The 26,827-nt window shown below is 59.0% G+C and overlaps 3 protein-coding genes across 6 annotated transcripts; all 3 read left to right on the forward strand.

Moving 5' to 3' along the window:
- The first annotated feature begins 754 nt into the window (after positions 1-754).
- On the forward strand, positions 755-2,757 carry APOA5 (apolipoprotein A5). Of its 2 annotated transcripts, none has more exons than XM_064470997.1 (4): positions 755-964; positions 1,218-1,293; positions 1,419-1,530; positions 1,781-2,757. In XM_064470997.1, exons 1-4 carry the CDS (start codon positions 770-772, stop codon positions 2,694-2,696), a joined length of 1,299 nt encoding a protein of 432 aa, XP_064327067.1. In that variant the 5' UTR covers positions 755-769; the 3' UTR covers positions 2,697-2,757. The 2 variants fall into 2 exon arrangements, with proteins under 2 accessions (XP_064327067.1, XP_064327068.1); XM_064470998.1 differs by having other exon boundaries at positions 877-974; positions 1,781-2,755.
- A 1,257-nt stretch (positions 2,758-4,014) lies between these two features.
- ZPR1 (ZPR1 zinc finger) lies at positions 4,015-9,255 on the forward strand. Of its 2 annotated transcripts, XM_064470995.1 has the most exons (14): positions 4,019-4,201; positions 4,559-4,720; positions 5,705-5,795; positions 5,990-6,060; positions 6,235-6,321; positions 6,401-6,523; positions 6,694-6,747; positions 6,859-6,925; positions 7,124-7,194; positions 7,663-7,752; positions 7,850-7,960; positions 8,076-8,162; positions 8,436-8,501; positions 8,903-9,255. In XM_064470995.1, the coding sequence occupies exons 1-14, from the start codon at positions 4,067-4,069 to the stop codon at positions 9,035-9,037; spliced, it is 1,350 nt and encodes a 449-aa protein (XP_064327065.1). In that variant the 5' UTR covers positions 4,019-4,066; the 3' UTR covers positions 9,038-9,255. The 2 variants fall into 2 exon arrangements, with proteins under 2 accessions (XP_064327066.1, XP_064327065.1); XM_064470996.1 differs by lacking the exon at positions 8,903-9,255 and having other exon boundaries at positions 4,015-4,201; positions 8,381-8,454.
- Positions 9,256-9,341: 86 nt separating this feature from the next.
- Positions 9,342-17,153, forward strand: BUD13 (BUD13 homolog). Of its 2 annotated transcripts, none has more exons than XM_064470735.1 (11): positions 9,342-9,504; positions 9,739-9,829; positions 10,380-10,464; positions 10,635-10,692; positions 11,378-12,444; positions 12,893-13,200; positions 13,564-13,672; positions 14,156-14,294; positions 14,538-14,722; positions 15,102-15,183; positions 15,653-17,153. In XM_064470735.1, exons 1-11 carry the CDS (start codon positions 9,374-9,376, stop codon positions 15,744-15,746), a joined length of 2,349 nt encoding a protein of 782 aa, XP_064326805.1. In that variant the 5' UTR covers positions 9,342-9,373; the 3' UTR covers positions 15,747-17,153. The 2 variants fall into 2 exon arrangements, with proteins under 2 accessions (XP_064326805.1, XP_064326806.1); XM_064470736.1 differs by having other exon boundaries at positions 11,534-12,444.
- The last annotated feature ends 9,674 nt before the right edge of the window (positions 17,154-26,827 follow it).

The following is a 26,827-nucleotide window of genomic DNA, read 5'->3' on the forward strand; positions in this document are numbered from 1 at the left end:
GCAGTGCTCTCCTGATTTAAAAGCCTGACGTCAGCAGCCGGCACTCTTCACGCAGAAGAGAGCTGAGCTGAAAAATTTGCCATTCTTTTTCCCGGGGAGAAAAGCAACTTGCAAAGGACATACACCAAAACCGCTGGGTTTGGTATCCCGGCGGGAAGCGGGGCCATGCAGCTGGCAGTTTGCAAGCAGGCAGCCCACATGGGAGGCGTGCTGTCTTGCCCGGGCTGCAGGCAAGGCCACTGTGCTCGTTTCACCCTTCCCTGGCACGGCCGGAGCCAGGCTCATCCTCCCGCACCCACCCTGGCCCCATCCTGGGGCTCCAGGCTCCCTTTCCTCGCCTTTTGGGCTGCGAGCCCCTGTGACAGGAGCTGCCAGCCGGCGAGCTGCAGCTGGTGTCCCCATCCCAGCCTCCCTCCTGCTGCTCTGCACCCCCTCGCCACCCCAGCAGCTCCCATCCACTGTTTGCTCTGCGATGCAAAGGTCGGCTGCGAGGGCAGGGTCAGCCTCATCCCGAGAATCCTGCAGAGCAAGCATCAGATATCCCTTATCACAGGGAAAACAAGGGCTGATCCAGCAGGATGGCGCCCGGCCGGCGTTGGAGCAGCTCCGGTGGGAGATCTCTGCCCGGGAGATGCTCAGGGAGGAGCAGGGCAGCGCAGCCTCGCAGGCCCGAGGGGGTTAAGGCTGCCTGCGGCCGCAGCGAGGTCAGGCCAGCCGGCCGGTGGGACGGCAGCGGTGCGGGGCAGGCGAAGGGGCAGGGGGCGGTCAGATGACCGGCCCCCACGTCACCTCTCCGGAACGTCTGCAGACCTCCACGTTGTGTTTACATGGAGTGAGGTCCAAAAAGCCTACCCCTGCAGGTGGGCCTTATCGCCCGCGCTCCTCTGCCGCCCGCCGGGCGTATATAAGGGGAGCCGCAGGCCGGCTCCCGGCAGGAGGGACACGGGAGGCAACCAGGAGCTGGGTGAGGACCGGTGGGTAGCCCTGCAGGGGCTAAACTGACCTCGTTGCCTGGTTTAACTTTGTCCGGCCAGAGGAGCCGGGCGCTGCTTCACATGGGTGCCGATTGCGCTAGGGGGGACCCCAGGAGCGAGGTCCTTGTGGAAAGCAGCGAGGGGGAGGCGCAAAGCGCAGGGATCACTGACCCGTGAGCCCTCAGAGAGGAGACCTGCACCGCGGCGTGAGCTAACGCGTTCCTCTCCTCCCTCTCCCTGCAGCACAGCGGCACGCTGGCCTGGCAGACCATGCCTCTGAAGGCTGCGCTTCTCCTCGCCCTCCTGGCAACCTTCCTGGGTGGGTGCCAAGCGTCGGAGCTCGCTTGGGGATGGATGGCGGGCGGCGGCGGGCCGGGGCAGAGCCAGGACGCAGGCAGGGCAGCTCCCCGGCCACCCCGCTGACCGCTGCCCTCCTGCCCACAGTGTCGCCAGCCGAGCTGGCAAGGAGCGGCTTCTGGGAGTACCTCAGCCAGCTGACGAGCGACAAGGACAGCCCGGAGCAGGCGCAGAGCAGCAAGCTGGGCAGGGATATTGCGTGAGTACGCTGCTCCGGGGGCTTGCCTCGCAGCGCCCGTCCTGGGTAACTGCCTGTGGTCCCTCCGCAAGCTCCCCCCGGGCCCCACCGACACGGGTCGGCCCCTGTTTCTCTTTCCCCAGGAACAGAAAAGCTCACGGGAACGGCACTTGTGGCTCTCAACAGTTTTTATGAAGGGTGTGTGAGGGCAGGGCAGAGATGCCGCGGTAAGTCAGGGGTGCTCAGTAACTACGTGTGCTGTCTCATGCAGAAACCTGAAGGAAAGCACTCAGGATGGGGTTGGCTACATGGAAAACTTCCTGGAGAAGCTGGCGCCCCTCAACAGGGGCCTCCAGCCCCGGCTCTACCACGACTCGGACAGCCTGCGGAAACTCATCAGGAAAGAGCTGGAGAGCCTGAGGGTGAAACTGTCCCCGTACGTGGACGAAGCCCACCACAAGGTCGGCAAGCACCTGGAAGATCTTCGCTACCGGCTGCAGCCGTTCACGGAGGAGCTGCTGGACCAGGTGTCCCTGAAAGCCCGGGAGCTCCGGCGGCGCCTCATGCCCAGCCGGGAGGTGACGGCTCAGCTCCTCGAGGGCGCGGACGAGGTCCAGAAGTTCGTGGCTCATTACGCCGACAAGATCGCGTTCCACACCGACCAGGTGAAGGACATTTTCCGCCCCTACGCGGACAGGCTGGTGACCGAGATCCACCGCAACGTGGAGGAGCTGCACAGGAACGTTGTCCCTCATACCCAGGCCAGCCCGGAGAAGCTCAACCAGTACATCCAGGAGCTCTCCGCGAAGCTGACCCAGAATGCGAGGGACCTCCACCAGAAGATCCAGGGGAATCTGGAGCAGCTCAAGGCGAAGCTGAGCCTCTACCCTGGCAGCCTCCGGCAGCCACCGACCCCCACAGACCGCTACACAGAGGACCTGGCCCGGGAGGTGCAGCGGCAGGTGGAGGAGTTCCGGAGGGAGACATACCTCCAGATCCAGGACTTCACCCGGGCCCTCGACCAGGAGACGGAGGAGATGAGACTGAAGCTCTCCTCCTCCCGGCCTCCCTACCCGGGGGACCTGCAGGACAGCCCCCAGCCCATGGAGGACCTCCATGCCCGTCTCGACGCCCTCTGGAGAGACCTGGCCCACAGCCTGGGCGAGCGGGGCGGCGAGGCCCGCTGACGGCCCGGGGGAACCGTGGCACTGGGGTGGGTGGGGGGGGCAGAGGGCTGGTGCGGTGGGGGCAGCAGTGGGAGGGGGACAGTGGGCTTTGCCTGGGGGGAGCGCAGGGGCAGCGGGTGGTGGGGGTGGGACCGGCTCAGTCATAGAATCTTGGAACCAATAAGGTTGGAAAAGACGTCTAGGATCAAGTCCAACCCCCAACCCGACACCCCCAGGGCCTCCTAAACCATGTCCCCAAGTGCCACGGCTACACCTTTTTTTTGAACACCCCACCTCTCTGGGCAGCCTGTGCCAGTGCCTGACCATCTTTCAGTAAAGAATTTTTTTTCCTAATATCCAGTTTAAACCTCCCCTGACGCAGCTTGAGGCCGTTTCATCTCGTTCTATCACTGGTGACTTGGGAGCAGAGACCAACCCCCCCTCACTCCAGCCCCTCTCAGGCAGCTGCAGAGAGCGAGAAGGGCTCCCCTCAGCCTCCTCTTCTCCAGGCTAAACCCCCCCAGCCCCCTCAGCCGCCCCCCAGCACACCTGTGCTCCAGACCCTGCCCCAGCCCCGCTGCCCTTCTCTGGACACGCTCCAGCCCCTCAAGGGCCTTCTTGTCCGGAGGGGCCCAAACCTGAGCCCAGCATTCGAGGTGGGGCCTCCCCAGTGCCGAGCACAGGGGCCCCATCCCTGCCCGGCCCCTGCTGGCCACCCCAGTGCTGACACAAGCCCCGGGGCTGGTGGCCTCCTTGGCCACCCGGGCACTGCTGGCTCATGCCCAGCCGGCTGTCAGCCAGCACCCCCAGGGCCTTCTCCGCCGGGCACTTCCCAGCCCCTCTGCCCCAGGCCTGGGGCGCTGCCTGGGGTTGGTGTGACCCAAGGGCAGGACCCGGCACTTGGCCTTGTTAAACCTCACACAAGTGGCCTCAGCCCATTGATCCAGCCTGTCCAGGTCCGTCTGTAGAGCCCTCCTACCCTCGAGCAGATCACACCTCGAGCAGAGACACCCCTGCCCAGTTTGGTGTCACCTGCAAGCTTACTCAGGGCGCACTGAATCCCCTCATCCAGATCACTGATATTAAACAAGACCGGCCCCAGCACTGAGCTCTGGGGAACCCCGCTCGTGACCGGCCGCCAAGCGGGTTTAGCTCCGTTCGCCGCAGCTCCCTGGGCTCCGCCACCCAGCCAGTTTTTACCCAGCAAAGAGCACGCCTGCCTAAGCCGCGAGGCCAAGATGAGCCGCAATAAAAGCCGCCGCCAGGGCGGGCCTCGCCGGGCCGGCCCTGGCTGCCGCCATCTTGGCCGCCGCCATAGTCGCCGCCTCACGTGACCGCCCCCCGCCGCCTCACGTGACCGCCCGCCCCGCCGCGCTTCCGGCGGCGGCAAGATGTCGGCGCTGGGAGCGGTGGAGGCGGCGGGAGCCGGGATGGGCGGGGGGTCTCTGTTCCGGCCCCTCAACGCCGAGGACGGCGAGCAGCGGCCGGCGGAGATCGAGTCGCTGTGCATGAACTGCTTCCGCAACGTGAGGGAGGCGGCGGGGCGGGCGTGGGCCTCGGGGGCCGGGGGGCCGGGCCGGGGCCTGGGCCTGGGCCTGCAGCCGCCTCCGGGCGTCGAGGGCCACCTTTGGGGGTCGGGGAAAGGAGCTGGCGGGGGCCAGGGCTCGTCCTGGAGCGGGGAGCGGCGGAATGGGGAGGGCTGGGGTGCGGGGAGCGATGGAGGAGGCGGGGGGGATGTGCGTGGGGGCGGTGGGGGGGGGAAGGAGGACCTGCTGGAGGGTGGGAGGAGGTTGGGAGCTTGGGGAGCGGGGTGGCAGAGCTGCGGGACTGGGGAGACGTCGCCCCGAGGATACGGGTTCCCACGAGGCCCCTCGCTGCCGCAGGGGGTGACGCGGCTCCTGCTCACCAGGATCCCCTTCTTCAAAGAGATCATCGTCAGCTCCTTCGCCTGCGACAGCTGCTCCTGGTCCAACACGGAGATCCAGTCGGCGGGCAGGATCCAGGAGCAGGGCGTACGCTACACCCTGGCCGTCACCTCTCGTCAGGTGAGCCGGGGCTCTCCGTCCCCAGCAGTGGGGCTGGTGCTGCCCGTCGGTTATCCCGAAAAGCGACTTCCTTCGCCCAGGTGCAAAACGCCAAACTACACAGAGCGGGAGTATTTTATTCGTTTCATTTTTGCACAAAGATGGGTGCTAGGTGGTAACCCACAAAGCTAGCACCCCGCACCGAGAAACGACAAGGCGTTTATACAGTGCAACGTGTCAGCCACAGCTAATATTCATCCCCCCAGCTAATAACTGGTTAATTTCTTTCTCATTTCAACTTAAAGGTACAGCTCCCTTTCAGTTTACCACGCACGCTCAGAGAGTGAGGGGCTTATTTGAGTGGGGGCAGTTCCTGGCCTATGGGCCTGATTTTTAGTATTATAATGAGGATAATTCAGCTAAAGGACACTTCTTTTAGTTCTTATCAACGTCCCTGTTAGTTGTTCTCCTTGACTATACATTTTTTCACCCTATTCTTGGCGTCTTCAGTGGCGGGATGTTCCGTTTGATCAGTGTCTCAGCTCTCCTCAATGATGTAGTTGTAAAACAAGTGCTTCTCTATCTCTCAGCTTCCTTCTCTGGCCCTCGGATTCTGTTTTGCCAGGCTCATGTTATTCATTGTTATTACTTAGAAGAAAATTCTATTTTCTTTGGGATATCACGTCTGCCAGGGCAGTGGGGAGCCGCCGTGCCAATGCCTTGCATGCATATTTGTCCCTTGCAGCCTGGTCTGGCTCGAGCGATAAAGTGTTTGTCTTCTGTGCTGTTTGAGAAATAGCGCTGTTTGTTCGGGAGGAACCATTTACGGCCCAAAACACGCATGTTCCCGGTGTGCTCCTGCACGAATGGAGAGGCTGCTAAAGCTGGCCTGGAGCTAACGCCGCCGCTTCGGTGGGCGCTGCGTGCCCCGGCGTGGGCGCTTAGCTTGCGGGAGCCCTGGTCCCACTGGGGATCCTAACGCTGCTCCTCCACTCTCGCGTGCAGGACATGAACAGGGAGGTGGTGAAGACCGACTGCGCCACGGCTCGAATTCCAGAGCTGGACTTTGAGATCCCCGCTTTCACCCAGAAGGGAGGTGGGTAGCAGCCTGCGCCCCTCGGCGTGCCGGCGAGTCTGCTGTAGGCACTGGTTAAGGACCTGGCCTCCTGTTCGTTGGGTCAAATAAGCTTGAGAGGGCCAATGTGCGGAGGCTGCCGGGGTTGGTACGAGCCGGTGGGGTGGGTAGCACCGCTGTGGTTACTTAATGGTGCCGTTTCTTTCCTTCTCAAGTTCTTACCACCATCGAAGGCATAATTGACCGAGCTGTGGCGGGCCTGGAGCAGGACCAGCCCGTTCGCAGGGTAAGGTGCTGCGAAAAGGGCAGCTCCCCAGCGGCGCCCGCTCGGCAAATGCTTATTTTGTTCATCCTCTGCCTCTTGGCATTGCGCAGGGCGCTCTGGTTTGCCCTGGTGTCGGCATTGTCTCCCGCTCCAGGCTGCCCCCGGCATCAGGCTCAAACGTGTCCTCTTTTGCAGGCGACGGACGAAGAGGTGGCAAGTAAAATAGATGAGTTCATTGGTAAACTAAAGCAGCTGAAAGAAGTACATTCCTCCTTCACTTTTGTGAGTACACGCATGAGTGCGACCCCTTTCTGCATGGTGGGAGTGCGGGATGGCTTCCTAAAGCTTTGCTGTCCCGTAGATCATAGACGATCCTTCAGGGAACAGCTTTGTGGAGAACCCTCGCGCACCGCAGAAGGACGATGCGCTGGTGGTCACTCACTACCGGAGGACACCCCAGCAGGCTGCCATGCTGGGACTGGAGGTAACGGGGAGCTGCCGCTGCTGCCTCGTCAGCCTGCCGCACGGACAAGGCTGGCGGGCCCGTACGTGCTTTCAGCCCGGGGGATCAGGGCTGATCTGTCCCGTGGCTCTCTGGGAGACCCTGAATTAAGGAACCGAAGCTAAAGCTGCTTCTGGTGTCCCCTCTTGCAGGGAGAGGAGTTGGATGAGAAGCCAGCTGACTCTGCGGAGGATCTGAGGAATGAGGTGGGTGACTTCGCGGTGCAGTGGTGGCCGTGCGTGGGTGACTGGCACCCGGGCCAGGCTTTCTGGGCTGGCCGGGACTTTCTGATCCTCCTTTCTGTTCCTGTGACCCAGGTCCTGCAGTTCAACACCAACTGTCCCGAGTGCAACGCTCCGGCTAACACAAATATGAAGTTAGTGCGTATCCTTTGAGTGGGGGCGTGGGTGCAGGTCCGTGCCCTTGGCGGAGCCTGTCGGGGTGCAAATCTGTCTCGGTGCTGCTCGCAACTTGCCAGCAAGCTCCTGCCATACCTTGGGAAGGACTGAGGCTGTGAAGAGGGCCTCGACTGCTTCTTTGAGGCTTTCCTTTTGTGGAGTTTTCCTTGACCGCCTGCTCCAGAAATCCCACACTTCAAGGAAGTGATTATCATGGCCACAAACTGCGACTCCTGTGGGCACAGGACGAACGAGGTGAGCTGGAAAACTGCTGACCTGTTTTTGGGGGGTGGTGGGGAGGGGGAATGTGGTCTCTGCGTTCGTGGGTAGGTGTTTCTCAGAGAGTCCCTGGCCTCCGCTTCACAGTGCGGCTGTTGGGGAAGCCAGCCTAAGAAGGAGGCTGGATTTACGGGCAGCGTCACGGGGTGCATTGTGCTGGGTAGAGCTGCCTGCCTTGCTTCTGGGTGGGGGCCAGACTGCGAGCTGTGCGGTGGTTGGCACGTGCGGCTGGGTCTCGCTTGCCTTCCTGAACAAGTGAAGGGGGAAATTTGGTCTTGAAGAACTCCACTTGGGGCAAATCAGCCATCTCTGCACCTGCTGAGGTCCCCTGGCATTGTCCCCATGCTTGGAGCAGCTTCTGAGCAGCCAGGGTAGACCCTCTGAAAGCGCCGTGGCCTGACTTAAGTATAAAACTCCGTGAGGCTGACTGCTGGGTGTTCCCAGGTGAAGTCCGGAGGAGCCATCGAACCGCAAGGCACCCGGATCACCCTTCGGATTACGGACCCTTCCGACATGACGAGGGATATCCTAAAGGTACAGTGCCTTCGGCTGCCTGTCCTGTCCTCCCGCGGTGGGTGCGTGGGGCCTAGCCCTCCGCCCGCGGGGACTCATGGTGTGCTCGCCCTTGCAGTCGGAGACATGCAGCGTGGAGATCCCGGAGCTGGAGTTCGAGCTGGGCATGGGAGCGCTGGGGGGGAAATTCACCACGCTGGAAGGGCTGCTGAAGGACATCAGGGATCTGGTGAGTGGTCCTGCGCTGCGGCCCGGTGGAGCTCAGACCCTCGGCGTTACTGTTTGGCCTGGCTGTGGGACAGGGTGCCGCTCAGCTGGCTGAATGAACGGGCCTGCTCTTCCAGGTTGAGAGAAACCCCTTCACGCTGGGTGACAGCTCTACGCCCAGCAAAACAGAAAAGCTGCAAGAGTTCATTGGGAAGCTGCAGGAGGTGAGCGCGCTCTTAATTCACCATGCTCTGCAATGTGTTCGCAGCTGCAGCTACGAAGTACGTTTAGCTGAACTTCTCGGCAAGTGTTGCTGTACCTTTTATAGCTGTTCCACGCTTGCCCTGCCGTGTCCTCGTTCATTTTATCAAGCTGTTACTGTTTTTTAACTGAGGAAAGCGTTATAACCGTCTAACGCGGGCTGCAAACGTCTTGTTGTCAGAAGCGCTGAAGGATCAGAAAGAGCCTTAATGCCTGGACGTGCTCTCTTTCTGCAGATCATAGAGGGAAAGACAAAGGCTCACTTCATCATGGATGACCCTGCAGGCAACAGCTATCTTCAGGTACGGCGTTGTGCCCTCACGAGATGAACCCCTTGGAGCCGGCTGAGGGTTTTGAGTGGATTTTTCTTCTCTATTTCCCTGATGCCTGTTGGTGGGCAGGGTTCCCTTTGGGGCTCTGGTAGTCAGTGGGTGGCTCCAGCCTCTCTCCAGGGAAAGGAAACTGCTGGTGGTGGGAAGGAAGACAGGAGCAGTGTCGGCTCACTGGGATCCAGGGCTGGGAAGGGGGTGGTCTGGTCTGGCCCGGGTCGTGCTCCCTGTGGGGTGACGGACAACTGTTGCTCGTGGTGGGGGCCTGATCCTGTCTGAAGCCCCTTGCCCATCGCTGGCGTGCTGCTGAAGAGCGCCAGTACCCAAACCTTTGCGAAGAGGGGTACGAAGGAAGCCTCCGTCTCGCCCCGCAGAATGTGTACGCCCCGGAGGAGGACCCGGAGCTGAAAGTGGAACGCTACGAGCGTACGTTTGAGCAGAACGAAGACCTGGGCCTGAACGACATGAAGACGGAGGGCTATGAGTCGGGGGGTGCCTCGGGCCGGTAGCAGGGGGCCGTTGGACCCCTTCCTCCCCTCCATGACTCTGGGGACCAGGACTGGTTTGGGGCCGGGCCCTTTGCCCTGGAGCTGGGCTCCCTTGCGCTGGAGCCAGGGCAGCCCCAAGACGTGGGGGGCTCCGCCGGGGGCGTGCTGCTGACGTCCCGCGGCGGGGCCCGAGTTTTTGGGGCTGCGACCCCCAAATAAAATGTGTTCAATTAGAGGTCGGCCTGTCTGTCTGCTCCCGCCCACCGCGGCCCCGCCCACCGCTCGCCCGGCCCCGCCCTCCCGCCGCGGCGTGTCCCTCCGCGCTCGCCGTCGCTTCCGGCCGCGCGGGCGGGCGCCATGATGGCGGCGGCGGGGCTCTCCAAGGCCGAGTACCTGCGGCGGTACCTGAGCGGGCCGCCCGCCGCCGAGCCCGCCCAGCCCCGCCGCCGCCGCAGGAAGAAGCCGCCGGGCGGCGCTGGCAGAAGCGGGTGAGTTGCGGGGAGAGGGTAGGCCGGCGGCCCGCGCCTGCCGCCGCCTTCGCCGGCAGGCCCGGCCCTCCGAGGGGCTCGGCCTGGGCTCCCGCGTCGGCTCCCGGGCTCCCGCGTCGGCTCCCGGGCTCCCGCGTCGGCTCCCGGGCTCCCCGGCTTCCGCGTCCCCTCCCGGGATCCCGCCGGCAGCGGCTGGCCCGTTCCCTCCCTCCCCTGACTCTCCCTCGCTCTCAGGATGCGGATCGTGGACGACGATGTCAGCTGGAACAGCATCGCCGCCGTCCAGGAGAAGGAAGAGGAGGAGGACGAAGGGGACCTGCCTGTGGTGAGCGGGGAATTATGCCAAAATGCGGTTCCACGAACCAAATCCCTTCCCTTTATGGCCTGCCTCGTGCCTCCCTTTGGGAAGCGCTCACCAAACCCATCCTTGTTGACTGCTTTTGGTAGTGTCTGCAGCAGGGATGGGCAAATCTTCCTGGTCTGAGCACAAAGGGGTCAAGTTCTCTCCCTGTGGATTAAAAACCAGCCCATTCTTTACACCTTTGTGTTTTCACAAGGGTCGAAAGCATGTGGTAGGGCTGGTACAGTGGTTCTCACGGCTTTAAAACAGCTGCTCGAGGTGATGCGGAAGGTAACCGTGCGATTGCTGGAGCCTGCTGACTGCTGCAGCATGTGCTAGAAACCTTGGCAGCAAAGAGATAAATGTTGAAGGCCAAGCCTTTGGGAAGTTGTCCGAAGATCTGCCTGTAGGAAGGCAGCTAAATGACAGTCAGTTGCCCATCAGTGCGATTAAGCGTAATTATTTGCTTTAGAGGGTAGAAATCCTTTCTTTTTCTTTAAAGCCATGTTGTTTACTCTGGTGTTTTTATGTTCAGGTGGCAGAATTTATTGATGAGCGTCCAGATGAAGTGAAGCTCATGGAGGAATTCCGAACAAATACTAAATGGAAACTTTTAGGAGGTGAGGCCGGACGTTTCCACCCTCTCTCCCATAATACTTACTGCTCTGAACAATGACTTTGCAAGTTAAAAATAATACTAGCTAAAAAAAAATAAATCCTTGAAATGCCGAAGAGGTGATGAACTGTGGGGAGCCCTAATGATGGTGCCTTTCTGATTGTTTTTCTTTAGACCAGAATGAAGACTCGCAGAGTTCAGATATTTCAGTACCTGCCAAATCTACCACAAGGTACGGGGCTCCAGCTAGAAATTCTTCTGTCGGTTAACTCTTCCGGTATCATCTGTCTTTTTGTGCAGTTCCTAGGTGCTTTGCTGTGAAATGTGAGAAAGGATTCTTCTTCCACTGTTGGGTTACCTCTGCGTGGGGTGGGGGGAACTGGCAGACGGCGTGCTCTCTACGTTTCCGCATGATATGCCAGCGGCTGTCCTGCGATCCTCTGACAGCGTCAGGGAGATCTGGGCGGCGACTCGCTGTAGGTCAGGAATGCAGCGAGGACGGCGGTGTTAGAACATGCTTCTTTCCTGAAAGCATCTGTGGGATGTTGCGTGGTTGCACAGCGTCCAGGCGATCTCACAGAGTGTGGCGGGTCCTTCCTTCTGAGAAGATGATTATACAAAGGCACAAAATGGGTTTTGTAGTATGAGTGTTGCAAGGGTCCCCAGAGACTTTAAAATTACAGCTTTCCTGTGATGGGGGTTGCCTCGGAGGGTTTCTGGGATCTACTTTGGGAAGCAATGCGGGTCACTACGGGGAGGTGTAGAATCAAGTATGACTTTGCGTTCAGAAAGTTGTTTTCATCCTTGATCCCTACTGCTAGCTTTGTAGCCCCACTTGGCTTGTATTTCCAGCCTGGAGACAGCAGAACAGACAAAAATCTAACTCATTTTCGCCTTCTCCTCCCCTCCCCTCCCAGGCGACAGCGCCATGACTCCCCGGACACCTCGCCACCAAGGAGACTGCGGCATGACTCCCCAGACAAATCACCGCCAGGGCAACAGTGCCATGACTCCCCGGATCTGTCCCCTCCCAGGCGAGAGAGAAACAATTCCCCCAACCTCTTGCCTCCCAGGCAACAGCGCCACGACCCCCCAGACCTCTCGCCACCAAGAAGGAAGCGCCAGGACTCTCCGGACCTCTCGCCACCAAGAAGGAAGCGCCAGGACTCTCCGGACCTCTCGCCACCAAGAAGGAAGCGCCAGGACTCTCCGGACCTCTCGCCACCAAGAAGGAAGCGCCAGGACTCTCCGGACCTCTCGCCACCAAGAAGGAAGCGCCAGGACTCTCCGGACCTCTCGCCACCAAGAAGGAAGCGCCAGGACTCTCCGGACCTCTCGCCACCAAGAAGGAAGCGCCACGACCCTCCGGAACTCTCGCCACCAAGAAGGAAGCGCCACGACTCCCCGGAACTCTCGCCACCAAGAAGGAAGCGCCACGACTCCCCGGAACTCTCGCCACCAAGAAGGAAGCGCCACGACTCCCCGGAACTCTCGCCACCAAGAAGGAAGCGCCACGACTCCCCGGAACTCTCGCCACCAAGAAGGAAGCGCCACGACTCCCCGGAACTCTCGCCACCAAGAAGGAAGCGCCACGACTCCCCGGAACTCTCGCCACCAAGAAGGAAGCGCCACGACTCCCCGGAACTCTCGCCACCAAGAAGGAAGCGCCACGACTCCCCGGAACTCTCGCCACCAAGAAGGAAGCGCCACGACTCCCCGGAACTCTCTCCAAAGAGAGACAGTTCAGCTGTGGGGAAAAAAAGCTGCAAAATCCCAGACAAGTCACAGTCAGGAGGAGTCCAAGGAGAGCAGTCTCAGCTCAGGCATGGCCTCTCTGACAAGTCCTTGTCACGTCAGAAGCGTCAGGCTACTCCGGATCTGTCCCCTCCACGGAAGAGGAGGTACGATTCTGACCCAGATTCGTCACCGCCACGGAGAAAGAGGACTGAGTCGCCTACTCTGAAAAAGCAGAGCAGAACAAAAGGTGAGTGTGCGTAAGAGTTCGTTCTGTCTGTCCCGTGCTTTGCTGGCTGCCCACTCTGTGATCACCTTTGCATGCTCCTGAGAGGTGAGAGGTGTGGAATCAGTAGTCTGCGGTCACAGAGCGGTAGCGGGTCCTTTCTGTTGGTACAACTAGTTCTTGTAATCTTATTTTTTCATCAGCTGGACTACAATTAATCTAAGAGTTCGGTGGCTAAGGCTTAAACACGCCCCAAAAGAAAATGGCCTTTAAACCCTGTCTCCAGGCAGTTCAAATTCAGAAGGAGATGAATTCAGACTCTTGTCACATACTTGTCTTTCCTTAGAGCTTCAGCTTCTTAAGGTCTTGATTTTTGTAGGAGCTACCCTCACGTGCCACCTTATCTAGTTCTTTTGTGAGATTAATTCTGTTGAATTCTGTGATTTTTAGTTATTGTATGTCTTTGCTGCAGATGCTTCTCCAGCTACAAAAACCCTGAGGCAGGTGCCCTCGCCTCAGAGGTGCCCGAGGCGCGACTCGGACCCCCCATCTCCACGGAGGGGCACGCGGAACGCCTCTGACGCAGAGCGCAGGCTAGGCCGCTTGCGCAGCGATTCCCCAAAGCGTGGTCCTCTCAGACGGAATCAGAGCAAGTCGTCAGACTCTGATTTATCGCCTCCACGACGGACTCTACCGGCCGGAAAGGATCAGCACAGTCCAAGGAGTCCCCCTGACCTCTCCCCTCATCTCCACCGTGATGTGAAGGGATCTCCCAAGAAGGTAAATGTTTCATCTCTCCGGGGAAGTTGTAGATTGCTTCCTGGTGGTAGAAAACTGTAAAAGTCCAACGATTTACAAATCGTGGAGTAGAAATTTCATGTATTTCACGCATGCAGCCGTGCCAGGCCCTCTGCTTGCAGTAAGAGGCGTGAGGCGGGGGCGTGAGAGAGGAGCTCTGCCTCAGTCCGCTCTGTTTGTGGAGGTCTGGGGAAGGTGGTTGCGAGGATGCTGGCCGAGGGGCTTTGAAACGGGGCTGTCTGCTGACACGTCTCTCCAGATGCAGGCTGCCCCTTCGTTACGCCTCTGGATCGCCAGCAGCTCTCGGCTAGCAGTAAACGTGATGGTTTTTTGTTTGCTTTGCAGGCAAATACGATGTTTTCTGGGGTCAAAGCTGGCTTGGTGTCAGCGGACGTGCTGCGGAGGGAACAGCAGGAGCTCAGGAAGCATGAGAGAAATAACAAGCACTTGGAAGGTAGGGGTGTAAAAACGCTGTACGAGCACCAGCTTGCTTTCTCTTTCACTGCTTTCAGCTGCCCCCGATGCTGTATCAGGCCCTGGCGTTTGGGCACTGACAGAGAGCGTCCCTGTGGAGCAGCATCTAGACACGCTGATGGGTTCCTTGGGTAGGGTCGCTGAGCCTCGGAAAGAGAAGCTTTATAAATGGTGATTTTAAAGCAGCACTGGTGAAATCATAGGGAGGGTGAGAGGCTTTTCCTCTGCCCCATCTCCAAGCCTGATGAAGCAGACTGATATTCAAAGAGCTCAGGGTACGAGCGTGGCTGTGTGGAGCAGCAGCTAAAAGCAAGAGCTGCGGCCCTGCCTGGTTTGGGATGATGAGCTCTTTTAAAGGCTAGAAAAGGGGAAAATGTGGAAACGAGTCGCGGTTAGTAATCAAATTGTCCGGAGAGGGTGGAATGTTCCCAAAGGCGTGACTTGAGGCATCTGCCCCTTCCAGAGGAGTCTCGCCACTCTGAGACCGTCTTCCGAGACAAGTCAGGCCGCAAGAGGGACCTTGCACAGGAGCGGCTGGAGCAGAGGCAGAAAGCTGAAGCGAAGTCGGAGAGAGACGAGCAATACGCCAAGTGGGGTAAAGGGTAAGGTTCTCCCGAGCTCCCTAGCCCGGGCTTTGGGCCTTGCGTTACGGCTCAGGACTCTGCGCTCCCTGCTCTTTCACCGGGTCCTGGTACCGCTCCCGGTGGTGGCGGTGGCGGCAGTATGTCACTTTGTTCTGAGGTTGAGCCTGGCCACAGTTCAGGACTGAGATTGGTCCTGCAAATTGAGCGCGTCTCAGTACGTGACTGTGTGCTTTTGCAGTGAAACTCCGTGTTCGTTTTCAGGCTGGCGCAGGGGAGGCAGCAGCAGCAGAACGTGGAGGACGCAATAAAAGAGATGCAGAAGCCGTTGGCCCGTTACATTGATGACCAGGATCTGGATCGAATGCTGAGAGAAAAGGAGAGAGAAGGAGACCCCATGGCTGACTTCATCAAAAAAAGGAAGGCCAAAGAGAGCAAAGAAAAGAAAGGTTTGGATGTTGAGTTACACCAGCGTTTGGCTGAAGGTCCCAGCAGCGTGGAAATGCGGCTGCTGTCAGATAGCCTAAGGCTGCCAGAGCAGCCGAGGCCTAAAGGGCCGCTTCTCTGGAGTCCGTGCAGTAGCAGTATCTGCTGTTACTTGCTCGCTGCCAGTGACGGTTACTGTTACTTGCTAGCCCAGAGAGTGGGAACCGGTGCCTTAAAAATCAAGAGACCCCAGTTTGATTAAGTGGATCTTTGGAAGTTTGCTCTGCGAGCCGTAGCCGGCCGTTAAGCGGCCTGTGCGCTGCGCCGTCTTGGGTCGATGGCGATGTGACCGCATGATTGCACCGAAGTTGTAAACAGCTGTATCACTCCTTCCCTTTCTAGAAAAACCCAGGTACAACGGACCAGCACCTCCGCTCAACAGATTTAATATATGGCCCGGGCATCGCTGGGATGGCGTGGACAGGTACGTGTTCCTGATACAGCCAGGTGGCAGAATAATTGTAAAAATGAACGAGCTTTTGCCTCAAAGAGCTCACAGTGTGAGGATTCCCCGTGATCGGGTGAACGAGGTCGTTGGCAATAGCGAGGTGGAGTGTGTTAGGTCACGCACGGGTGACGAATGTGTGCGTGTCCGGGAGGGAAGGGAGTGAGGCTGGTGCTGTTGGCGGGGGTGCGAATAGCTCCCGCGGAGCCAACGCCCGGCTGCCAGCTGGGGGAGACCCCCTCGTCCTCAGGGTGTAGGCGATGGATCTCGCTTCAGAGCCACTAACTTGTTAACCACAGGTTGAGGTGGAAGCTGAGCCTGAGTAAAAGTAGTGGAAAATGTGGAATGCCCCTAGAAAGCTTCTTTGCTTCACAGAAGCTCTTATTGCATCCTTCTGTGGTCTTCTCCTTAGTATTCACCTCATCACTCCCATGGTATCCCTTTGTAGGTCCAACGGGTTTGAGCAGCAGCGCTTTGCGAGGATAGCCAACAAGAAGGCAGTTCAGGAGCTCGCGTACAAGTGGAGCGTTGAGGACATGTAGGTGAGGTGAAGAGCCACGCGAAGCAGCGCCCCTGAGTTGATGGTTCACCTGCTGCCGCTGCCAGAGCCGTGAGGGATGGCTCGCTCTGCCTGGACCGAGCCCTGTCCTCAGCGTTCAGCGCCCCAGCGGGCCGTCCTCCCAGAGGCAAGGCTCAGTTGAGCAGAGAGCTGCCGAAAGAGGATTTTCCTGTCAGCCGGAGAGGACGAGCGCCGAGGACTGCAGCAGAGCTGCCCGGAGCGGCGCAGCGGCCGAGCGCGGAGGGGAGGTGCGGTGCTGCTGCCTGCAGGAGTCCCTCAGCTCTTGGGTGCTCCACCGTAAGGTGCTGCAGACGTTGGTTTCCGGTCCGTTTATTTGTCTTCTAACAAACTGTAGAAACCATATGCTTAATTGTCTTATGCCAAATGCTTCTTCTCTGAGGGCGGTTCACAAGTCTTCAGGTGTCCTAAATCTCAGGTTTTTCCTCATGGTAAAAGTACGCTGAACACGTGGTCGCTGGAGAGCGAACCTCACCCAGGAGGTCAGTCTGTTCCAGAGCTCAGTTGCAGGTCAGTTGTGTTTGAGTTCTTCCAGAGAGCAGCGATGCCCGAAACCGACTCAGTCCTGTGAGCTGATCTGCCTGCGGGCTGAGGTCAGCTCCTCCCTGCGACCTTCCTGGCGCACCCGAAGGGCTGCTGTTAAGTTTGTGCAGTTATTGTGCCCTCTGGTTCCTGGGAGTCGCTGGCGTGCAGTGGAGCTGAAGCTCGGCTCCTCGCCCTGCCGAGGAGGCCGCTGCTGCGTATCGCTCCGGCCTCCTCCTACAAGAGGTTGAGAGACCAACCTGTGGTGCTGTATTCGACAGCAAAATCTTCAGGAGCCTCCGCAACTCTTTGGGGGTCAGTTTCTTGTGGAAAGAAACATATGATGGGTGTTTAAATTGCCTCCCCTGCCTGTTAGTTCGAGTAGGTAGCGAAGGGGGTTGGATCCCTGCTCCTCTGTGGGCAGCAGCGCCGATAGCCTGGGGGCTCGCTCCAGCGCGAAGCGTTAACCCCTCGCTTGCGATCAGATTTGTCGGGCTTGCAGCTGGAGGCCGGGCAGAGCGCTTCCCTTAATCCCTGCTTGCGAGGAGGCACTTGTGGAGGTACAGTTGTTCTCCTTGACGTCCCAGGGAGCATGTATGAAACGCAGCCGGCGGTTTCCATGGAGATGCCTCGTCTTCAGCGGTGGTCAGGCGCCCGCCGTCAGAACTGCTCTTGCGGCGACTCTCGAGCGCTAGGAGGGCTGTGGGCGGGAAGCGTAACGACAGTGTCTTCTCTGGAGTGGGAGAGCCTTGGGACTCCCTTCCCCCTTTTATATTCACTGTGTTGTGTTTCTAGCGGTCCCGGAATCTGTGTGTACACTTGTAAATAACAGCTTTCTTTTTCTACTTGATTTTGTGTGGTGGTGTGGTTTGTCTTCCACAGCAGGGGCAAGGAGGGTAAGTAACCACCAGCCCGCCGGTAAAAGGATCGGATACAGCGCTGCCGCGGCCGTCCCCGTCCGCGGTTACCTCCGCCAAACGCATTGCGCTTTGCCGACGTCTTTTACGGAGCCCGGTGGGGACTCTCCAGGCTGCAGGTGGGAACTTGGAGGACCCCAGCCGCACTGACGGTCCCACCTGTATTTTTGGGGTGGTCGGTTAAGCTTCACCACATGCTTTGGGGACTGATACTCATCTGTTGCTGCCTGCGAGCATGTAAACCGTGGACTGCTGCTCACAGGTGGTGACAGAGGCCGGGAGAGGAACGGAGAACCAGGCACCGTTTGTAGCTCTTGTGGGAGCGAGCTGAGGTTTTCTCCTTCAATAGCCAAACCGCAGGAAACCACCCTGAGCAGGTCTCGGTTCTTCTGCGGGGAGAAGGGCAGCATTGGGAGCGCTTTGCTCACGCGGGCCCTGTTGCAGCCCGTCAGGCAGGAAAATGGTTTGGGAGCGTGAGGCAGCAGCGAGAGCTCGGAGCCGCTTGCCGCAGCGCATTGAAAGCCCGCTCCTCAGTCGTGCCTGTTTTCCAGGTTTCCCCTTCTGTCACCGAGGCCCTGTTTCTCTTTTTCCCCTGCAATGTGAGGCAGCCGCAGCCCGGGAGAGCGGAGTTACGTCTGACATGTACCCATTTCTGCTCTCGCTTACCTCGGTGCTTCTGGAGGCGTGGGAAAAATGCTGTGGAATTACTGAATTCTCCTCACCGTGGAGAGTGGTTGTCCTGGTTAGATGCTCTTACCTTCCCGTCCACCCTGCTTGGGTGAGGGTAGCTTCTCTTACAGAGCGGCAGAAGACGGGAATGTAAGCTCTACTTAGGACGGCAAAGCCGTTTTAGTGCTGGTACTAAGCACAACGTTGCTTTAGTACCTGAAGACGGCATCAGCTTCTGCTCTTGCAACTTACTCTTACTCAGTTTGAAGGTTTTAGGTAGAGGTACGTGTTTATTACTGCCAGAGGGACCTCGTGTCGATGTTCAGTACAACACTGAATGTATGCAATGCATCTATTATTCGTTTATTACTGGGTATTTTCTCGGTAAAACCTGTCTCTGCAAAATAATAGAGTATGGGAGAGCTCAGGTGATGCAGTTACAACATTTTAATACGCACCCTCTGCGTTGTTGCCTTGGTGCGAATCCACACGTTAGGATGGCCCATCTGGATGCAGTTGGACTAATAAAACACGGGGTCCGAACTGGCACTTAAGCGCCAGAGGGGATGGGAGAGCTGCCTCTTCCCCTCTGCCGATGGACGAAGCCTGGCCGCCGAGGTGCGGGGCGACGCCGAGTGAGGCGCTCCCCGGGCGTCCCCTGGGCGCGGGCAAGGTCGAGCTGAGCCCGAGGTCTGAGCGAGCCCCCGCGCCTCGCACGCCTCCCTCCCCGGTCCCGTCCCCGGGTGCTGGCCGGGACGGCAGGAGGCCGCCTTGCCCCGGCGCCCTTGGCCCGCATCCCGCCTCGCTGCTGCCTCCGAGCGGTCCTGGCAGCCGAGGAACTGGGAAATGCTGCGGGAGCCTCTGGGGTAAGAGGGGTGATGGAAACAGGGCGAGTGACGCCAGGAAGCCCATCTCTTCATTAGTGTTTCTGGAAGGGCAGCCGCCCCGCTCTTGGCATCGAGCGGCACTTTGATTAGCTTTAACCAAAAAACCCGAATATTAAAATCTTAATTTAATTTAAAACACTGCCATTTGCCGTCATGGCAAACACGGAGCAGAGTAATTATTATGCAAATGAGGCAGATAGAAAAATGATTAATAATTGTGCAAATTAAAAATTATTGTAAACATCCTGTGACTAGTGATAAGTCTGGGAGGAGTGCGTGCGCAGGAGGCGGCGTTGCCCACCCACCTCCCGCATCCCGACTTTCTCATTACTGGGGCTTAATTAGAAACGACGCGAAGGAGGCGAGAGGCGCGGGGGGAGGCGAGGGTCCGCACGGGCGGCCGCCTGGCTGGTGGCGGGAGGGGATGGGGGCCGCCCGGGTGCTCCAGCCGCCGCCACTGGGCTTCCGAGTCCGCCCTTAAACTCTGTGAAAGCAGCTTCTCTGCAAAGTCAGAGCCGGTTTTGCTTCCTCCTCTTTGGAGGACCCGTGCTGCCGGGGCGGCCGTGCGCCCCCGCCTCTGTCTGTCTGTCTGTCTGTGCCTCCTGGCCACGCTGGCACCAGTGGGCTTCACCCCTGACCGGCCCCCAGTGGGCACTCGCTGGTGTGCGGCAGAGCTTGCTTCCTCGAACAATTAATGAGCTTATTTGTCTGGCGTTTTGCTGCTAATTGCTCAACATTATTTTTCCCCCTGTTCGACTGTTTTACTTTTATACTTTTGACAGTGAGCATGATAATAATAATAATAATAGGCTTACACTGGCTAATAGGCTTACGTGGTGCATTATTCATGTCAAGGACAAGCAATTAAGCTTGGCCTCACACATAATAATTAGATTTTTGCCGATGAGCTCATCGGTAAGGTGTTTAGTTGCGATTAAGAGCTTAATTCCTGGTGCATGACACCACCTGCCCCCCAGCACCCCTGCCCGCTGGCGGGGGGCTTTGCCCGGGGCGGCGGGTGCTCGCGGGGCTGGCGGAGAGGCAGTCTGTCCTGCCACGCCTGTCCTGCCGAGGACGCACGTGGCTTCTCCCGGCTCTTGGCTGGCTTTTTTTAACAGCTCCAGCAAAGAGGGTTTTGGCAGGTGACGTGTCGTCGCACCAGGTTCCCTCCGAGATCTCCTATTATTCTCCTATTATTTTTTAATTAAAAAGAACCCGAGATTTGTGATTTTCATTCTGCTCTAACCGCCAGCGGCTCTGGGTCGGAGGCGCTCGGCAGAGCCCAACGGCTGCGTAAATGGTCCTGGGCTCTCAGCGGGGAGCGCCGGGGTCCCCCGGGCGTGGGCGGCCCCATTTTGGCTCGGGGAGAAGCGCTTTCCCCGGCGGCTCCATCCCGCGACGGGGCGGGAACGAAAATCCCCGAGACCGGCAGGTTAGTGATTGTATATGCGTATGTGCACTTTCCCTAATTATGGAATAATTAGGAACATGCAGAGATAAAAATTACTAATAATATTTACTTTAGACTCTATTTTTTTAAATAACCTCTCTCTCTCGCTCGTTTGCCGAGTCTTGGTGGAAATAACTTTGCAGATCCCGGTTAATGAATATTTGTAAATGCAAGAGCGTTCGGCGCCGGAATATCCAGAGGGCATCCTCTTGCTGCCTTGTAATTTTTTTTCACGAGATATTTAATATTTATGGTTCCACAGCCTCGTGAATAAAGAGCCACCCGTAAACCCCCAGGAGCTCAGGGGCTGGGGATATTTATGGCGCTTCCTCTTTTTCTTTTCAATTACAAAGACACCTCACATAATTAAGTGCTAATAACCTTGTTAATCTAAAATTGATACTCTTTCTCCTGGCCATCTCTTAATAGAATTAAGAACAGATTAATAATCAAGGGTGGGAGACAGTGCACGCAATTAAGGGAGAGGGGCCGCGCTCCGGCCGTGGCCGTGCTCCCCGGGGAGGACATGGGAGCCGGGCCGGGCTGGCGTGGGCGATGCAGGGCTGGGGCTCCCCGGCCGCTCTCCCTCGTGCTCTCTACACCGCTTACATTTTGAAGACAAACAGCCGTGTAACACCGTCTCCTAATGAAACTGTTTTATGTTAATTAATTATGTATCAAGGCTCATTTTCATGCGCGGCCCAGCTCCGCTTCCCCTCCGCCGAGCCTTTGATCTGTCAAAGGCTAAACGGGAGATAAATAATCAAATTAAAAAGCAGCCGGGATGGAAATAAACACATTTTAGATGTGTTATCTGGCGGTTAGAGCAAGGCGCCGGGTAACGGCTGCGCAGGCGGGGCGTGGGAAGCTTCCCGTGCCTCGGTTTCCCCACAGTGCCCCAAGCCCTGCCGCCACCCCTGGGGCCAGCGCCGCGTCCCCGGGCACGGAGAGGGGTCCTGGGGACAGCCCGGCGGCCCCTGCCTCCGGGAACGGCCGCTCGTCCTCTGCAGGCGGAGGCGGCCGGGGAGGACGTCATCTGCACGGTGCTGATGGAGAAGTTAAAAGTTTGCAGCCGCCTTTCCTTCCAGGAGGTGAAAGCTCCCCCGGCAGCTCTGGGCCGCAGCCAGCCTGTGCCCAGGGCAGTCGGGGTGCCAGCAGTGGACGCGGTTTCAGGGTAATTTAACACAATCTCTAACAATTTGTTACACCTCGGCAGAGGCAGATGTGCATCCATATTCATTTTGGAGGAACTTCAGAAATTACAACTCCATCAGCAATGCCAGCCCGATGCCGCAGCCCTCCAGCCTGGGCTCCCGTTCAAGCACAAGAGGTGAGGATGGCGGCGAGGGCTTGTCCTCTGTGGCTGCCTGGAGCCTGGTCCCCTCGGCGGTGGGGCCGAGGCTTCGGGGCCAGTGATTGCGGGACCGAAGGAGCGCGGCTGACCTTCGAGTGTCACCTGCGGGGAGCGAGAGCCGGCCCAGCCCCCGCCCCAGCTCCACCACCTCCCCGCCGCCTGCGCTCTCGTACGTGTGCGGGCGGGACCCCCGCCTTGGCTCCCGGGCTGTGGTCCCAGGGCAGTGTGAAGCCCGCCGCCGCATCCCCGGCGCCCTCGGCTGCTCGGGGGTTGCTGGCGGTGGTGGCCGAGAGCAGCGCGCGGGCAGAGCCCTCTGCCTGCCTGGCGCCTCCGCCCCAGGGGCCGGGCTGGTGCTGTGCCGTAAATCAGGTGTTGCTCAAACAGTAAACACCCTACAGCAGAAACTGCAGATTATAATTGTGGAGTGCTTTATAGCCGTAATAAAATTGCGGTGTTCTAGCCTGCATGTAATTACTGGCTAATAGATTTCTTCTTAAAGGGCTTAATGCAGAGAGGGACCCCGGCTGGTGAGCGCTGCGGGCAGCCGTGGTGCTCCCCGCCACAACTCTGTGGTGCCAGCGCTCTGGGTGGCGGGCGCAGGGGCTCCCACCTGCTGCGCTCCCTGCCACGGCCCCGAGGGACCCCCTTCCGACGAGGACATTGACTAGGGCCCGCGAGCACCCCTGGGAGCAGACGCTGGCAGAAGGGACCCCCGCTGCAGGGGGCGATCGGAGGCTTTTGGCCGCTGCTCACAGTGCAACCTTCCTTGTCCTGCTCGGCGTAAACGGAGCGGAGCTCTTGCCCCTGGCCGTGCTCCTTGTGTGCCGGTTGGGATGCCAGCCGGCGTTATGCCTGGAGGCTATTCAGCGAGCAGATTAGGAGGGAGTTTATTATATTGTGCTGGCTCCTCTTAGGGGTGTTTTGATTGTTGTTTTCTTTCCAGGTGCGCTCGAGTGTGCTGCAGCCTGCGCTCCCCTGCGAACAGAGCCGGGCCAGCGCTGTGCAGAGCGAGCAAGCGTGCTGTGCCGGGACACGGGCCAAATTCAGCCCTGCTCAAGTGCCGTGAGGTCTCCAGCCCAGAGAGCCCCGTCCTGGGCAGAGGACATGGGGACGCTGCATCCCTTTCTCAGCGCTGCAGGTGAGCACCCGCGACCTCCCCCAGTGCCGCGGTCGGGCAGTGAGGAGGAAGGAGCTGGTGCGAGCGTGGAAGCAGCATTGGGTGGCTCCAGCCTGGGCTCCCGCAGCACCCCAAGTCCTCCCTCTCGCTAGGACATCAGTGTTTGCCTGGGCTGGCGTGCCAGGGGGCCTTCTCAGAGCCAGCCCCGGGGATGGCGCCCAGCGGGACCAGCCAGGGCTCTCGGCGAGGCCACGGCACGTGCGGCAGGCAGCCAGCCCTGGGCAACCTGACATTCTGTGCCACCACGCTGCGGAGCTGCGGCTCCCGGCCCCGCGCCGCCGGCTCGCCCCGCTGCCGGGAGGCGAAGCTGAGCATGGAGCAATCAAAGGCAGCGCGCAGAGAGCGTCATCCCCTCCAGTCTTGCCCCAGGCCCTGCCTTTGGGCTTGTGAAGGCTTTATTCCAGCGGTGTCAATTCTCATTAATCCGCACATCAAAGCTGGAGCTGCCAAACATCCTGGAGAGATCACGCCGGCTTCCTAAGCGGCGTTGCCGGCAGGCAGGCGGGGGGGCGGAGGGGCGAGCTGTGCGGGGAGGCTCGGAGCCGGCTCAGGGCTGCTTGGGGCAGAGCATCTGCCGCCATGGGCAGCGCCAGCGCGGTCCCCCGGGGTGGGCGGGAGGGCGTCCGGCCCTTCGGCCCTTGCATGCGAGGCCCCGAGCGGAGCTGCGAAGGGAAGGCGCGAGATGTCTCCTGGACGAGGGGCGCCCTTCTGGAGCAAGTACGTGCAAGCAAGAAAAAGATTGTGCAAGAAAAAGATTGTGCAAGAAAACACTAAAAAAGAAGAGAACGCTGGGGAGCTTTGTTTGCCCCGCTCAGGTCCCCTCTGCTGTGCTGTCACTGTGAGGACGAGTTTCCCTGCTCTGCTCCACCGTGGCTCAGCATCCCTCCGGCGAGCTAATCGGGTCAATGCATTTTTAACATGGCATAGGAAATCTTTATATTTTTTGTCAGACTCATTCTTCTCCCCGGTCTCTCTGTAGGGGGCTGAATTATTTAATGCTGAATATCAAGCAGAGATGTTTTCCCTTTGCTGGGCTGCTGACTGTGCACTTTAGGGCTGGAGAGATTGGCAGGTGGCTGCTCTCTGAGGTGGGTGGAGGGGGAGCCCGTCGTACCGAGCAAATTACCCACTTACCGCCAGATTTACGGAACAACTCCGATCCCACTCCCAGGCATCCAAATAAACAGGGCAGACTTGCGGAAGCAGCGAGCGCCCAGCGGCTCTGCCGAGCTGCCGCTGGGACCGAGCGCTCGCAAACCGCGCCGTCCCCCGTCTCTGTGCGCAGCGAGAAAATCTGCTGAGGTCTGAGCGTTTATTTCCGTCCCGGGAAAGGGCTGGAAGAGCAGAGCCGAGCAGGAGCGTCCGGGGGAGCCGGCAGCCTCGCCCCCGCCGCTCCCTGGCTTGTGCCGCGGGTCTGCCGGGCCGGGGGTGCCCACCGCGGCGGTGCCGGCCGAGCGGCGGCCGGGGCGGCCTGTAACTGGGTGATGGCGAGCTTCTGTTGGCGGGGCGCGGGTCGTGTGCGGCGATCCTCACACGCCAGGTGACTAAACACAAAGGGCTGGTTTGTGTATCGGGGTTTATCTTTTCCATTAATGGTTTTCTAAATTGGCGGCAGTGGAGCAAAAAAACCCAATTTGAACTCGGAGCATGCATGATTACTATTGTAATAACCTTGGCTAATAAGAATATGATGTGGTGTTAGGCTGGGAAGGAAAACACATTTCTCATTAGCTTTTTGATTAATTACTCCACATAATTTCCTAGGGGGACATGCCTGGGCCTGATTGCCTTTGCTTTTGACGCGTGGAAGTGGTTTACCTTAACTTAATAATTTTCTCGGTGACATTTTAATGGCACTCCTCAATTAATCTCCAGTCGGCTCGAGGCAGCGCTACCTTGTCTGGGCAGGGGGCAGGCCCATGCCCTCCCCTCCCTCTTCTGGGGGCTCCAGCACCCCACCTTTGCCTACCCCTCTGCGGAGCAGGGGAGCAAAGGCGGCTGCTCCATCGGCAGCGGCACGGGCACGGGGCTGGAGCATCTGTGTCGTGCAGTGCCGGAGCCGCTGGTCCTCCCCTTCCCTGCCCTTCCCCGGTGAGGCTCTGCCGCCAGGTGTCCTAAATACCGGGGAGCGCGACAGCCACGCAGCCGCTTCCTTGCCTGGCGAGCGCTGCCAGCACTCCAGCTGTTAGAAGGCATATGTTTACACGGCTTGGAAGCGACCGATTTCCTTCCTTGCATTATAATATAATTATTTTACAGGAGCTAAAACATTCAAAGATCGCTTGATGTTGCCACATGGAGCGGTATCAAATGAAGGTGGGAAGGAGGGGAAGAAATGAGAGGGGAGCAAGCAGAGATTCATTTGTTTCCCTTGCTGAAAATTGAATTATGCTGCATATTTCTGCATCATAAAATTACCCAGAACATTGATCTCTGCTTATTGTTTCAGGAGCAGGTGCTTGGCTCGTGCCACCGCAGCACCGCACAGGACCGTGTCCTGTGTGGCTGTGCGCGGTGGTACCGTGTGAGGGGATGGTCCTGCTCCTGCTCCTGCTCCTGGGGGCACGTCCTGCACCTGGGACGTGCATCCTGCATCCCAGGTGCATCCATTTGCTGATGGAGTCTCTACCCGAGTGGTGCAAACAAAAGCCCCCAGCGCTCTCCTGCCGAGCCCACGCTGTTAGACCAGAATTAAAACATTGGCAGGTCCATCCGCATTTCCCCTAAATGAAATGTCAGCATAATTCCACATCTCGCCCTGCTGGCCTGACATTTCTGGGGGTATTGTCTGAGTGCTGGTCGCCTGCTGCTGGAAGCTGTTTGCCACAGCCCTCCTCTGCCTCCGCTCTTGCCTCGGTGCTGCCCAGGACCTTCATCCCGCTGCTCACCCCTGCCTGCTCCCGGGGGCTTGCAACAAATAAAGCCAGGGCCTGGCTCTTGCTAGTGCTCCTCGCAGGAGGCTTTCTAGTGCGATGGCTGCAGCCAGAGCCAGATGTTTTCCCAGCAAAAGGGCAGGGGTGTGGAGAAGGAGCTGCAAGTGGAACATCACCTGGGGCTGGCGGCCCCGCTGTCCTTGGGCCGCTGCCGTGCAGGCAGCGGAGGGAGGGGAGATCCCGGAGGATGCAGACACGTTTTAAAGGCAATGCTTAGCGGGGTGCAGTGGTGGGGACCAGGAGCAGCGCCCAGCTCGGTGGCCCCATGGCAGAGCCAACCTCCCCATCGCAGGCAGCCCTTCCCGGGGCTTTTCCCAGGGCTGCATTGGTGATGCTCAGCCGGTGCTCGTGCTGTGGGGCAGCTGCCTGCTCTGCCTGGGCCGCGGCTGCAGGACAGAGGGACCGAAGCAGGTCCCCAGGAGCAGAGGGAAGCCTCCAGCGTGTGTGCTCACTGCCCCGCTTGACAGCTCAATGCGAGCAGGATTTGCTCTGACAGCCGGGCTGAGAGGCGTGAAGCCCGGCGGTGGGGAGGCTGACGCAGTCGGCCGAGCGTGCAGGGAGGACAGAGGGGATTACTGCCCAAATCCCGTTCCTTCTCATGCTCTGTGGCGGTGGCCGCCGCCTCCTGTGAGAACGCAACGCTGCAGTCAAATTAGCTGGGCGAGGAGCAGCCCAAAAGGGGCTGCCAAAGGAGAGCGGGTGGCAAACGGTCCCTGCAGAACCCTGGTGGGGTTTGCGTGGCGGGGCAGGCTCAGCAGCACCCCTCGACGGTGCCAGGAGGATAAACACTGGCTATATTTATGTTTCCATCCAAATGCATGGATCAAAGCCGACACTTCAATCTGTTCAACAACATCTTAAGGATTAAAAAGTTGCAGGCAAATCACAGTCCTAAACTGGTAATATATTTTTGCTTGTCAGTTGATGAATCACTTTACAAACCCTGTCTGCAGCTTCCTGCGGTCCCCGGCTTTGCCGGTTAGGGACGTGCCAGCTTTCAGTCCCCGTGCCTCGGCGGCTTGTGCCACGCGCCTCCTCGGAGCTTTATTGCGCTCGCTTGGTGCTGGCTCGGAGCAGGGTGAGGCAGCGGGGTGCCGGGGCTGCAAGCAGCGGTCAGATCAACTGGCGAGGGCCATG

The sequence above is a fragment of the Phalacrocorax carbo genome, chromosome 21 (assembly GCF_963921805.1).
Source record: "Phalacrocorax carbo chromosome 21, bPhaCar2.1, whole genome shotgun sequence".
In the NCBI taxonomy this organism is placed as follows: Eukaryota; Metazoa; Chordata; class Aves; order Suliformes; family Phalacrocoracidae; genus Phalacrocorax; species Phalacrocorax carbo.